At 38.4% G+C, this 13,543-nt stretch overlaps 1 protein-coding gene across 1 annotated transcript in view; it reads right to left on the reverse strand.

Annotated features, from left to right (window-relative positions):
- Window positions 1–13,543, reverse strand: part of SEL1L3 (SEL1L family member 3) — a 110,919-nt gene that overhangs the window by 29,268 nt on the left and 68,108 nt on the right. Inside the window, exons 13-14 of the mRNA XM_051967383.1 lie at window positions 12,168–12,308; window positions 7,594–7,656 (exon numbers count right to left, since the gene is read on the reverse strand). Coding sequence (XP_051823343.1) covers window positions 7,594–7,656; window positions 12,168–12,308 — 204 coding nt within the window. The remainder of the gene's footprint in view (window positions 1–7,593; window positions 7,657–12,167; window positions 12,309–13,543) is intronic.

Below are 13,543 nucleotides of genomic sequence, written 5' to 3' on the forward strand. Positions count from 1 at the left end.
CTTACATATAAAAGTTTATTAAAGCAAAACAGGATGACTGAACATTAAAAAAAAAAAAAAAGAGGAGGATTATATTTGAATGCAGAAAGATAAAGATAGATACACAAAACAAAACCAAAAAAAAAAGAATTAGCAAAATGCTTTTTAAGTGCAGAGAAGAAAACAAGATAGACTTTCATAAGGGGATAAACAAAAAAATCATTATCTGAGATAATTATTACTTTTCCATTATATGGAATACATATAAATATGTAAAACTTAGATACATAATATATAAATATATATACATACATATGTATGCATATAATCCCTAAAAATAAACTATATGCCCCCAATTTTCATTTTCTTGTACAATCTTTTTTTCTTGCTCTTTGAATATTGAAATGTTTTTGATGATTAAGTTCACAATAGAAAAGAAAAGAAAATTATGGAGAATGTTGGTTTGAGACACAAAAATAGATTGCATCCCTTCCCAAACACCACTACTATGTGGGAGAGAGATAATGTTCAGCATTAACCAACAGAACAAAGAAGCAACCCTACGATTCCTAGCTTCGGATTCTGATGGAAGACAAAGACTCACGGACATTGATGTAACCTTGATGCTTCTGACAACTTGCCTGTTTATATTGAATGTAAGTCTATATACAAGTCCTATCTAAGATTTTAGTTTAGAAGCAGCACCCATGGATGGTGTTTATAGCAAGCCCTATTTCTCTATCTATCCATTTGAATCTTAGTTTGAGAACTTCTCTATCGTAGCAGCTTGGTAGAGCTCTCTGGAGTCTTTGGCTTGCATCATTCACCATCAGTGGAGTCCCTGATCTTAATGCCATTTTTGTCCTTATTGAAGGCATCTGATAACATCAGAAAACATCAAACTAAAAAGCGTGGGAGGAGTCAGCATATAGCCCTATTTCTCTGTGACAAGGAAAGCGTGGAGAATCATCCCGACCCTGAGCAAGTGCGCTATCATGAAACTGATGTACAAGACTGAATTTTTCCAGGCAACCCAGATTTTGCCAAGCTCTTCCACAACCCCTTATGACTGATAGTATCAAAGAAAGGCCTTGGTCAGATCTATAAACCTTGTGTGCAGACTTCTGTTCTCCTGGCATTTCTCCTGAAGTTGTTGGAGAGCAAATATCACGTCAGTCATTCCCTGGCCCTTTCTGAGGTCACACTGTCTCTCAGGTGGATGACCATCTTTTTCTTCTTCTTTTTTAAAGAGCATTTTATTTTTCCAAATAAATGCCAAGAGTTTTCAATATTCACCTTTGCATAATCTGGTGTTCCAATTTTTTCTCCCTTTCTCTCCCTCTCCCCTTTCCCCTAGATAGCAAGCAATCCGATATCAAACACATGCAGTTCTTCTAAACACATTTCCATATTCATCAAGCTGCATAAGAAAAATCAGATCAAAAGGGGAAAAACATGAAAAAGAAAAAAAACCAAGCAAACAATAACAAAAAAGGTGAAAATATCACACTTTGATCTACATTCGGTCTCTGAACAAAGATGGTTCTCTCCTTTACAAATCTATTGGAATTGTCTTGAATCATCTCATGGGTGAAAAGAGTCAAGTCCATCACAATCATTTATTGTTATGTACAATGTTCTCCTATCCAGCATCAGTCCGTGCAAGGATGACCATCTTCCCAGCTGAAAGATCAGCTTATTAAAGAGGACTCTGGTGAGAATCTTGCTAGCAATGACTAAGAGAAGGTCTCTCCCTCCTATCCCCATGACTGTCACATGACAAACTATTTCCCATTCTTTTGTGGATGGACAATGGCGGCGTCCTTGAAGTCCTGGGGGATGACTTCCTCTTGCCATAGAACTCAGAAGATTTCAGTCAGTTCTGTGTGAGCAGTGGAACCCCAATCTTGTAGATCTCTGCTGGAATGGAATCAGCGTGAGATGCTTTGCCACAGGAGAGGAATTCAAAACCTCTTCTCCAGGTGGAAGTCTGGCTAGAAAGGGATCGAGCTCAGCCTGAGGTACATGGTCAGCATTTCAGCACTGTTTAACGGTTGGGAACAGCTTGGAAGTGTTCAGACCATCTCTCTGGCAAGGGTGGGTGCCTCAGCCCTGAGTAGTGTAAACCCTCCATAGGTCTCTGGCTCATAAATAGTCTTCAGGGCATCCCAGAAGCACCTGGAGTGTTGTTACAGTAGCAAACTGAATCTCCTCTACCTTCTCCCTGAGCCAAGAGTCCCGCATCTCTCTAACTTCCTTTGCTCTTTCCTTGGAGCCTTTTAGAGGCTGACAAACAGGCCTTCTTGTAAACCCTGCAGACGTCTCTTTGTTGGCTTCTGATTGCCCAGTCTTGGTTCTGGAGGACCAAGGAAAACGAATGCTTATTCCTTATAAGGAAGGAGAAGTGACGGACCAAACATGAAAATGAGACTCATCTGTGACCATCTGTATCAGAATCTGCTTTGTTCGACTCTGCATATTTGTTTCAAGGATTTGTGAGGTTTTGTTTTTTTGAGAGGGAGAAAAAATGCTTAATAATCGAAAAGCATTTTACATTTAGTTCAAAGATTCTGTCACTGCTTGGAACTTAGCCTTGGAAATGCCTTAAGAGCCAGTTTATAAGCTCACGGCGATACAAAATCAAGTCAAATTACATTATACTCACGCTTCATTTTGTACCACAAGCTGCACTGAACACCTTAATCACCAGACCTAGTTCTGTCTGACATTTAGCTATTTCCAAAAATCATATCCCTGCTCAAAAGATTAAGATGAGCTCCTCCTAAGGATGCCCAAAAGAACATGTTATTGATACTGAAGGAAGTTCCAAAGGAAGAGTTTCAGCCCTGCTGTGAATAATGGCAGCATCAGGAATACGACTGTACAGTCTTCCAACGTGGCTATTTTGAAAGAAACAATACTCATTTGACTATAAAATTTTGGCAAATTTGTATAAACAAAATTAATCCTGTAACTGAATAGTCATGTTTCATATTATACTGACATTGACTTGTCAAATTAACTACTATGCAAATGTAGGTGATTATTAAGTATAACTCTATAGAGCTATTATCATGGGGTATTATCTAACCACATAATATAACAAATTAAAAAAAAAAAACTTAAACAGAAGTCATACCCAAATTATAAATCGATCTGTCAAACTTTAGCAGTGTGACAAGTTTTAAAGATCAATTAGTATTTTATTATTATTATGTTAGTAGTAGTGGTACATTAGGGACATATCTAGCCTAAGTAATTTATCTACATTTTCCCCCAATTACTCACTTTGTGGTTGTTGTTCATCTTGTTCTCATCTTTTTCTTTTTAAAACTCTTATTTTATGTTTCTCAATTACACATAAAAACAATTTTTTAACATTTGTTTTTATTAAATTTTGAGTTTCAAATCCTCTCTCTTGCTTTTTCCTCTCCCTCTTCCTTGAAAGGCAAGCAATTTGATATAGATTATACATGTGTAGCTAGGTGGTGCAGTGGATGGAGCACTAGGTCAAGAGTCATGAAGACCCGAGTTTAAATATGGCCTCAGATATTTCTCAGCCATATGACCCTGGGCAAGTTACTTAATCCTATTTGCCTCAGTTTCCTCATCTGTAGAATGGGCTGGGGAAAGAAATGACCAACCACTCCAGTATCTTTGCCAAGAAAACCCCAAATGGGGTCACAAAGAATTGAGCATGACTTAAACAACTGAATAACAACAACACTATGCATAGGCAGACGTAAAGAACATGTTCCCTATTATCCATGTCATGAAAGAAAATGTAGACCAAAAAAAAGAAAAAGAAAAATGTTAAAAGTATGTTTCAAACTCGTGATAGAAAATGCTATCTACATCCAGAGAAAGAACTAATGGAGTCTAAATGCAGATCACAGTATATTATTCACTTTTTGTGTATATGGATTTTTTCCCTTTTGATCTGTTTTTTCTTTCACTATATAACTATTATAGAAATATGTTTTACATGATTGTGTATATATATATATATAAAACCTATATTAAATTGCTTTCTATCTTAGAGAGGAAGAAGGGGAAGGAAGCAGGGAAAAAATTTGAAATTAAAATTTGATAAAGAAATGAATGTTAAAAATTGTCTTTACATGTAACTGGAAAAAACCTATTAAAAATAAAGTAAAATTTGAAAGTATGCTTCAAGCTGTATGTACTCAGATTCTATCCAGTTCTTTCTTTGGAGGTAGATCACATTTTCCCTCATAAATCCTTCAGAATTGTCTGGATCTCTGTATTGCTGAGAACATCAAGGTCATTCACAGTTTTTCATCATATAGTTTTGCTGGTACTGTGCATACTGTTCTCCTGATACTGTTCACTTTGCACTAGTTCATATAAGTCTTTCCAGGTTTTTCTGAAAGTATCCTGCTTATCATTTTTTAAATACCACAATAGTATTTCATTACAACAATATACCACAACTATTCCCTAATTGATGGACGTCTCAATTTCCCTTTTTTTTTTTTGCCTCTACAGAAAGCTGTAATGCACAGGTTCTCAAACTTTTGTTCTCAATATCTTTATCCTATTAAAAATGATTGAAGATCTGTCCAAAGAGTTTTTGTTTATGTGGGTTATAGTTATAGATATTGATCACATTAAAAATAAAAATTAATTATGAATTTGTAGACTCTCTGAAAGGATTTCAGAGATTCCCAGGCTGCTCTGGACCAGACTTTGAGAACCATTGCTATAATGAATACTTTTATACAAAAAAGTCCTTTTTAAAAATCTCACTGGAGTCAGCAAGATGATTTCAGAAGAGCCTGGAGAGACTTACATAAACTGATGGTAAGTGAAGTGAGTAGAACCAAGAGTACATTGTACACAGCAACAAAAAGACTATGTAATGATCAACTATGATGTACATGGCTCTTTTCAACAATGAGATGATTCAGGGCAATTCCAATAGATTTGTGATGGAGAGAGCCTTCTGCATCCAGATAGAGAATGTGGAGACTGAATGTGGTTCACAGCATAGTATTTTCACCTTTTTTATTATTTGCTTGCTTTTTTTCTTTCTCATTTTTTCCTTTTTGATCTGATTTTTCTTGTGCAGCATGATAAATAAGGAAACGTGTATAGAAGAACTGTTCATTACTTGCTGTCTAGGGAAAGCAATGGGGAAAGGGAAGGAAAATTTTGGAACACAAGGTTTTAAAAGGGTGAATGTTGAAAACTTTGCATGTATTTTTAAAATAAAAAACTATTATTTAAATATTTAAAATCTCATTGGGATACAGACCAACAATACATGTGGTTTTGTTGGATCAAAGAATAGGCACAGTTTGATAGCCCTTTGGACATAGTTCCAAATTACTCTCCAGAATGATTGGATCATTCACAATGTAGGAAAGAGACATTTAACTGGATCATTTCCAAAGTATGGAAGGGAACTTCCATATATCTCCCATTTTCACAGTAAAAATAATGAAAAGGATGAATATTTATTAAGCATCTACTGTATACCAGGCATGCTATTATTCATCCTATCAATGAATCTAATTTGATCCTCACAACAATCCTGTGAGATAACTGCTATTATCATCCCCATTTTTTGGTTAGTTGGGGAAACTGAGATAGACACGGTTATATGGTCATGGCACATGATTATTATGTGTAAAGTAGATTTGAAGTCAAATGGGACACTGATATTCCCGATTTATTTAGATGTCCCTAAATTAGTTGTATCTCATGTTAATCATCATGTGCAAATTTCACCACCATGATATTTCATTGATTTCTTGCACTCATGGGGATAGTTAAGAACATACTGACTGAGGAACTAACCCAAGCAGTGATAACACTAGAGACCAAATAACTGGGGTTCCGGGGTTCCGACCACTTTCCGATCACTTTAGCATTCTGAAGGCATATGACAACAACCGAAACAGCAGCCACAGAGCAACAAGAGCAACAAATCCTTTAAGACTTGCCCAGCATTGTATATATGTTAACTCATTTAACAGAGGTACCTACCCATTGTGCATCATCTTAACTGAATCCCCCTGCTTGGCAGCATGGTTGATGACTTTGGCTCTGAGGAGTTTCTTATTATTTTAGATCTATTTAATGTGCATTTAAAACAGAACACATTATGATTAATTTTCCACTCAGAGAGATGGCTAGATCCCTCTAGACACAGAAAATCTACATTTGCATTGTTTTACATAGCCACGTCCTGGTTAGTACAAATCACGAATCCAGTGAAGAAGTTAGATTATTTAAATTCTCACTGAATATTTCCATTGGACTGGAACCAATCGCCTTATTTCCCATAATTATACCTCTGAATAGCATGAATGTGAATAGATACAACAACTTTACAGGAGTCGTTATTTGCACTAATGAGGACCCGGCTGCGTCAGAGAAGCGACCCCCTCTCCCTCATCTCCGGAGGGTCCAAGTCGGTACCTTTCCTGGTTTTGTGAGCGTGACTTCAAAGTGTAGTCACGTTCCTCCTCCCACTGGCTCAGCGGGGATCACAGCTCTTTATGGAGTTGGATAGCCCCTCTGCTTCTCAACTTCCTCCTTCATACTCCAGTAAAACCAAACTACAAGAGCCCAGAAGCTCCTTGTTTTGTCTTTGTTTCCCAAGGGCCCACCCCAGTGTCTGGAATGCAATAACCTTAATAATGCTTATGGAACGGAACCTCCCTAAATCCACACTGGCCATTTGGTGTTCGCTTGGGAAAGGGATAGGAGACAAGAATTAACCTTATTATTCCAGCTTTCATTGTGCTCCTAGAAAAGTTCTAAGCACTCTTTACACAGATCACTATTGTAAGGGAAACACTTTCAATAGACAACAATACATAAAGACGGGATGTATGATAGCACAGCTTGGTCCTGACTTTCAATTATGTGGCAAAAAAATGAAATGCAGACAATATCTCCGAAAGGAGCACAGATTCCTTTCTACGGAGCTTCTTTCAAAACTGCTACTTTGAACATCTCCATTGGGACGAACGGCACCATCAGAACAGATTCATAAGATCCTAGGATTTTGAGCCGACAAAGACCAGTCCAGAGGACGAAAGAAACCAGATGATTAGCCCAAGATCCCCCCGAAGTCCAGCTATGACCCTAGCTGTTCTGACATGAAGATTGGCATATCCCCCCATGCTATTTACTGCATTAAAATCAATAATATGGTCACAGTTGAAGCCTTGTTATCCAAAAAAGTCCTTTCACGTTAAAAGGTTGAATTCGAAAGGATTAAAATGTTGGTTTTTCAAATTCAATAGTCTTTGTGTCCCTTCCATTTTAAGGAGATAAGCTATTTCTTCTCAATGGAACAATGATCACATTTTCATCGCCAAAATAATTTGTTTTGAATTATGTTAATAGAAAGAAAAATTCCATTTCCAATTGTTCCGTCTGTCTTATGGCAGGTTTCTGTGTGTGCTGGAACTAAATCACACCTAACCACTACACTGGGTTCCAACCCCCTCCCTTCTCTTCCCTTTTCCACCTTCAGGATCTTTGTGTGTAGTGAAGCCCTTTACTTCTGCAAACTCGTGAGTGCGTAGGTGCTCGGTGTGGAAATGTTTCACTGTAAATAAGAGGCTTAGGTGTTACCTTGGCAGCAGCTTTTTTCATCAGTTCTAAAGCGAGCCTTCTATTCTTCCGTACTCCTTGACCCTAAACAATAACAAACAACAACAATAAAAATGATGAAGAAAATACACACAGTTAATGCTCTGCAGCAACAAGGCAAACGGGCTTGGCAGCTTTTGGCAGGACGTGCATTTTTAAAAAATGTAAACTTCACACTTTCTAAATTTAAAGCCAATACCAAAAGAATGTCAGCTACAGTATTGTTATTCCGTTATTATTTTCCGGGGTGACTTTGCTGACATGACATTGCCATTCATCACTGTATAAGCTCTATTTCTACCAATGCTGAACTGATGCTATCAGAAGCACTGGCTAAGATTCAATGAGGTTAACAGTCTTCGATGTTTTTCTTCTGAGATTATCTAATTGGTAAACTTGATAAGACTTTAGTGGGGTAGGGGACTGAGGGGAGTGATAATAAAAGCTTAAAATCATTCTCTTAGTTCATTAGAGACTATTAAACTGGAGTGAAAACACTAAAGAATTAGTACTAGTATATAATCAGAATTCTTCGGAAGCAGAGGATGATATTAATTTTTTTTTATGGGAATGAATACTTTTCTTTTTCTTTTTTTAATAACTTTTTATTGACAGAATCCATGCCAGGGTAATTTTTTACAGCATTATCCCTTGCACTCACTTCTGTTCCGATTTTTCTCCTCCCTCCCTTCACCCCCTTCCCCAGATGGCAAGCAGTCCTTTACATGTTAAATAGGTTACAGTATATCCTAGATACAATATATGTGTGCAGAACAGTTCTCTTGTTGCACAGGGAGAATTGGATTCAGAAGGTAGAAATAACCCGGGAAGAAAAATAAAAATGCAAGCAGTTTATATTCATTTCCCAGTGTTCTTTCTTTGGCTGTAGCTGCTTCTGTCCATCCTTGATCAATTGAAACTGAATTAGCTCTCTTTATCAAAGAGATCCACTTCCATTAGAATACAGAGGATGATATTAATTCAAAGTCTTAGGAAAGAAAAGATTTTTGTTGCCATGAGAATGAAACTGGTAACTGGTAAACTTGATAAAAAGACTTAAGTGGGGTAGGGAACTGAGGGGAGTGATAATAAAAGGTTAAAACCATTCTCTGTCTTAGTTCATGAGAGCCTACTCCAATGGAGTGAAAATATCAAATTAGTACTAGTATATATTCAGAATTCTTCAGAATCAGAGGATGATATTAACTCAGTCTTAAAGAAAAAGATCTTTGTTGCCACAAGAGTGAAACAAATGCTTCACAGTTAAAATTGTTATATTCTCCAGTAGAAAAGAGTAGCAAGCACTTAGAAATGGGTTGTTTATAGGAAAGGGGAGGGATTGCGAGGACAGAGGAGACGGTAATTAGGTTTGATGATACAAGTTAAAAGGGAAAGGCACAGGATGATTGTATAAAATATAAACTCATGGACTAACCAGTGGTCATCCACTTGGGGGGTAGAAATAGATTAAAGGGCATTTATGCAGAGAAGACCCTGGATTAGAGTAACATGGTGAATGAAATGCTCTATATAAGTTGATTATTTGTCCATATCATGGTATCTACTTCATGACCTATGGGGGTCACAACAAACTGCTTCCAATTATCTCAAATTAAAAATAGAATTGTCATGAGAACTGAGTTCTTTGCTGGCTAATATAAAGAACCAAAGCAATCAACCTTTGCTCGACAGACATACTTAATAAACACAAGAATGGCTGGGAGGGCAGGAAAAAAATGACCTCACCTCCTTAGTTTTACCCTTTGATCCACCTCACGGCACAGCATTTGTGTGCCAAGCCCCAGAGGATCCTAAGAATATCTAACTCTTAAGTTAAATAGTTATCTGAGACAGAAGGCTTTGATCTCCTCCCAGGAAGGTGGAGAATTGGGAAAAAAACAAAAAAAGAACTCGATCTTAGTCCAAGAACTACACACATGAGTTAAGGCAGCAGATTTTATGAGCTAAGGTCAGATAAGCCCAAGCACAGTAAAAATGACAGACCCAGAGTCACTAAGAGATCAGCAGAGCAGCCTATGCAATGTATACACTGTCTACAAAATCTATACAGTTATCTAGACATACAGTCTACACAATGGAAGACTTGTTCTATTTTCCAAAATTTTCTTGCTATGCTATTTTGTTAAATACCTTTACTTTGAACTGATTATGTCTTGATCAGGGTTTCTTCAACTTTTTCCATTCACGACCCTTTTTGCCCAAGAAATGTTCATACGGGTATACAAGTTTATAAAATAGATATACAAATCAACATTTACTGATAATAAATCATAATTCTGTGGTCCCCACATTCAGTTATGAGACCCCATATGGGGCCACAACCCACAGGTTAAGAAGTTGGGCTCTAGATAACTAGAGGAAAAAATAAACATATCTAATGGGGTTCATGAGCTGTGGATTTTGAGTAAATGTAATTCTCCAGAATACTGTGAACTGGGTAACTATGCTGTTATTCTGGGTAAATATTCTTGTGTGAGAAGGGGGAGTTTCCCAGATGCTGAAGAATTGGGACCATATTGTAAAGATGCTTTGCAAGACATAATGTGTGAAACACATATAAGGTGTGTACATGAATATGCTGTTTCATATTAAACAACAATATGGACAATATTGAATAATATAGGGAAATTTGGAAATATTTACTTTCTTCATAGGAGAATATGTGGGATTTGAAATAATGAACTGAGAACCAAAAGCCACAATGCATATGATTAAGAAACAATCTCTGATCATCGCTTTCTAGCAAACTGCTAACTCAAAGATTATTTTTCAAAACAAGAACACAAAGCTCCATGCATCAATCCAATTCAGATTTAAATCTCCTTCTTTTCTAGTGCTACTGAGCAAGACCTAAGTTCCCCCCAAAAAATATCCTCTGAACATCCCCTCGTTGGGTTCAAATCTGTGCTGGATAAAGAAACAAAATGATGAAAGACAGAGTAAAGATGGAGAATGGAAGTTCATAAGGAGGGAGAACAGAAGAAGGTTCCTTAAGGATGACCGAGGCAACACTTAGTACAATATGGTACGGTGCTGATTTGCTGAGTAGGGGGATGCGATTAGAGCCAGTTTCCTTATCAAGGCTCAAGGCTGACTGTGAATCTGAGCAACATCATAATGTAGGCAGACACCACAAATGTAAGCATTAGGAGGAAAAGACCACCTGGGCTCAAAGAGATCTTCATCATCACGGATGTGTTCTTTGTAGTTGAAAAGAGACCATGGAAACACAAAATACACGTGTATGTTGCTCCATAAGGTAGTGGAAAGAGACAATGACTGTGATTGGTTCAAGCTCTTCTTCTAAAATCTATTGGCTTTGGGCCCCCACCCAAGCAAATTACTTTGCTGCTCAGTTCCCTGGGCATGGAGGGTCTCCAAGATTGTAAAATGCACTGAAGATGACGACCTGCCCTGATAAAGAGTGTTTCCCATCTAGAAGACCCCTAGCCAGGAAATCACGAGCCCCATCCCAATTGATCTTCCCATCAGAAGTAGCTCAGTGCAGGGCTTCTGTCTACCACATGATCAAACAGTCTGTCATTTGATCAGAAGCTAAAGACTTAACTAGGCTGTTTTCACTGGGTCAAGCTAAGATTCATTACAAAGATAAAAAGATGATTAAACTTGGACCCACGAGAGAATGGTAAGGGAGTTGGGATGATTATAACTGGACAAAGAAGGCAGGGAATCTAAATGAATACGTCTCCGCAAGTGACGATGGTGGATATTTTTGTCCGTGGACCGGGGAGGGGAGATAAAGCCAGTGTTTTGATGGGTAGCAATAGCCACGGAGCCCGGCTACACAGCGATGCAGAGATGCTACCCTTTGACTCTTGGTTTTTATGATTACCCAAGCAGTGAAAGATTTAATGTTAAGAGCACCACTTGCATGTGCAGGGGACCTGTACCCCTAAATCCAGGGCAAGTCTTTGAACTCTACTGAACCTCAATTTCTGCATCTGGAAAATGAGCAGGTTGAGCTAGGGATCTCAAAGTCCCTTCCAACTCGAAATCCAATATAATGGCATGGCATGGAATAGCCACGCTGAGACCAACTCTCACCAATGGTTTTCTCTTCCAACTCCTCTCTGCTTGACTCTGGAGGGGTTAATTAAAAGGCTTTAGACTTGGGATTGGGGTCTGAATATCAGCAAATCACACAGGTGTGATTTCTGTATAGATGGGAGGGAGGTGACATGCATAAATGGCAGTCCAATAAGACCAGGTGAAGGGCACCCATCTGAGAATCAGGGACATCTCTTAGAGGATGCAGCGGTGTTTGGAAAAGCATTGAGAGTCAAAGAGCCAAACATAGAAACAGTTATTAAAAAAAATGGGGGGAGTGAGTAGGAGAAATGAGCAATTCTCATTCCACCTTTTATCAGCTATCTCTTTCTCCCTAGAGTGAGTGACGGAAGCAAATCCTAAGCTATTTAATTACCTACTCCCTGTTTGCACATATGCCTCCAGGAAACTGTTCTGCAATTCTGATGGGAGTTGCAGAATTTAGGCACAAATTAAGTTATTCTTACCTTGAATAATACAATGGCATAATCATATATTAATGCCGGGTCTTCCGTCTCCAAAGCACCCTTTGCGTACCACTCTATTGCAGCTTCAGGGTTTTTAGCCACGCCTTGTTGTCCCCAGAATAGCATCTGCGCCAACCGTTGCTGAAATGACAAATAATAATAATTAGGATGATGATTTTTTTAAAATGACCTTCACAAGTCACGGTTGATTTCAGGCTTTTTCTAAAACAGAAAATGCATTCAGGCCAATGGATTTTGTTATCCGCAGCCAGCAAGGTGATTGACATCCTATGTTTTCCACCTGATAACCGTAGCCTTTAATCACTCCATAATTAGAAATATCCTAATAGAAGCTAGGGAGCAAGTCTATCTTTGTGAGAGTGGGTGGAGGGAGAGAAAGATAAACAAAAACTGAGGTATCACAGAAGCACAGAGTTTCAGAGGCAGCAGGAAGGTCAGCAGCATCCAGTCCCACTCTGCAATCTCCCAATTAGGTCTTTACCTGAAATCCTCCAAGAAGGGAGGATTCAGCCTTCCCTCTGGACAGCTTTAACTGTGATGGAGTTTTCCCCAACCTCAAACCTAATTTTGTCTCTGGAGTCAAAGGAACAAGTCGAATCTAATATTCCATTCAACATCCCATAAAATTTAGGAAGACTGATCTCATGACCTTCCTGAGGGGCTGAACTCCCAGAGTTCCTTCAACTAATGCTCAGACAGAATGGACTTGAGATCATGCACCTTTCTGCTCATCTTCCTCTGGATGCTCTCTAGTTTAAGTGACCCAGAACACTGGAATACAAAAATTCAGAAATGGTCTGGCCAGGACAAAGGACCACTGCCCACATTCGGAGGCTTTCTTAGCCCCCTATGATCATATGGTCCAGAAAGGATTGGCCAACAAGAAGTTCCAGCTTGGCCATCGTTTCGATCGAGATTGGCTCAGAGGGAACATAAATAGCAACTGTTCCTGTTTTGGCCAGAAGCCCCAAGGGCCTTCCCTTCCTGAATTTCTTTTTTTTTTTATTAAGTAAAAGTGATTATTCTCTGCCTCATTTCTTTCTTACCTAGCCTTAATCAGCTGCTGTTTAGCCAAACTCACTCATCTTATATTTGCAAAGTTTTTTTTTTCTTTTTAAATCCATGTAATATTTTTCTCTTACCCCTCCTAAATTTCATCTTGCCACACGTTCAAAGTTCTAGCTTATCGGGATCCTTTTGGGTCCCAATGTCATTCGGTGGTGGTATCAACCTCACCCCCCCAACTTATCACCTGCGTACTGGATGAGGCTGCCATGTAATTACAATTATCCGAGTCCCTGACAAAATTAGGCAGCACTGAGTCAGATTCCCCAGAGTGCTCTACTCGAGATCTC

Source organism: Antechinus flavipes, chromosome 6 (assembly GCF_016432865.1).
Source record: "Antechinus flavipes isolate AdamAnt ecotype Samford, QLD, Australia chromosome 6, AdamAnt_v2, whole genome shotgun sequence".
Lineage (NCBI taxonomy): Eukaryota > Metazoa > Chordata > Mammalia > Dasyuromorphia > Dasyuridae > Antechinus > Antechinus flavipes.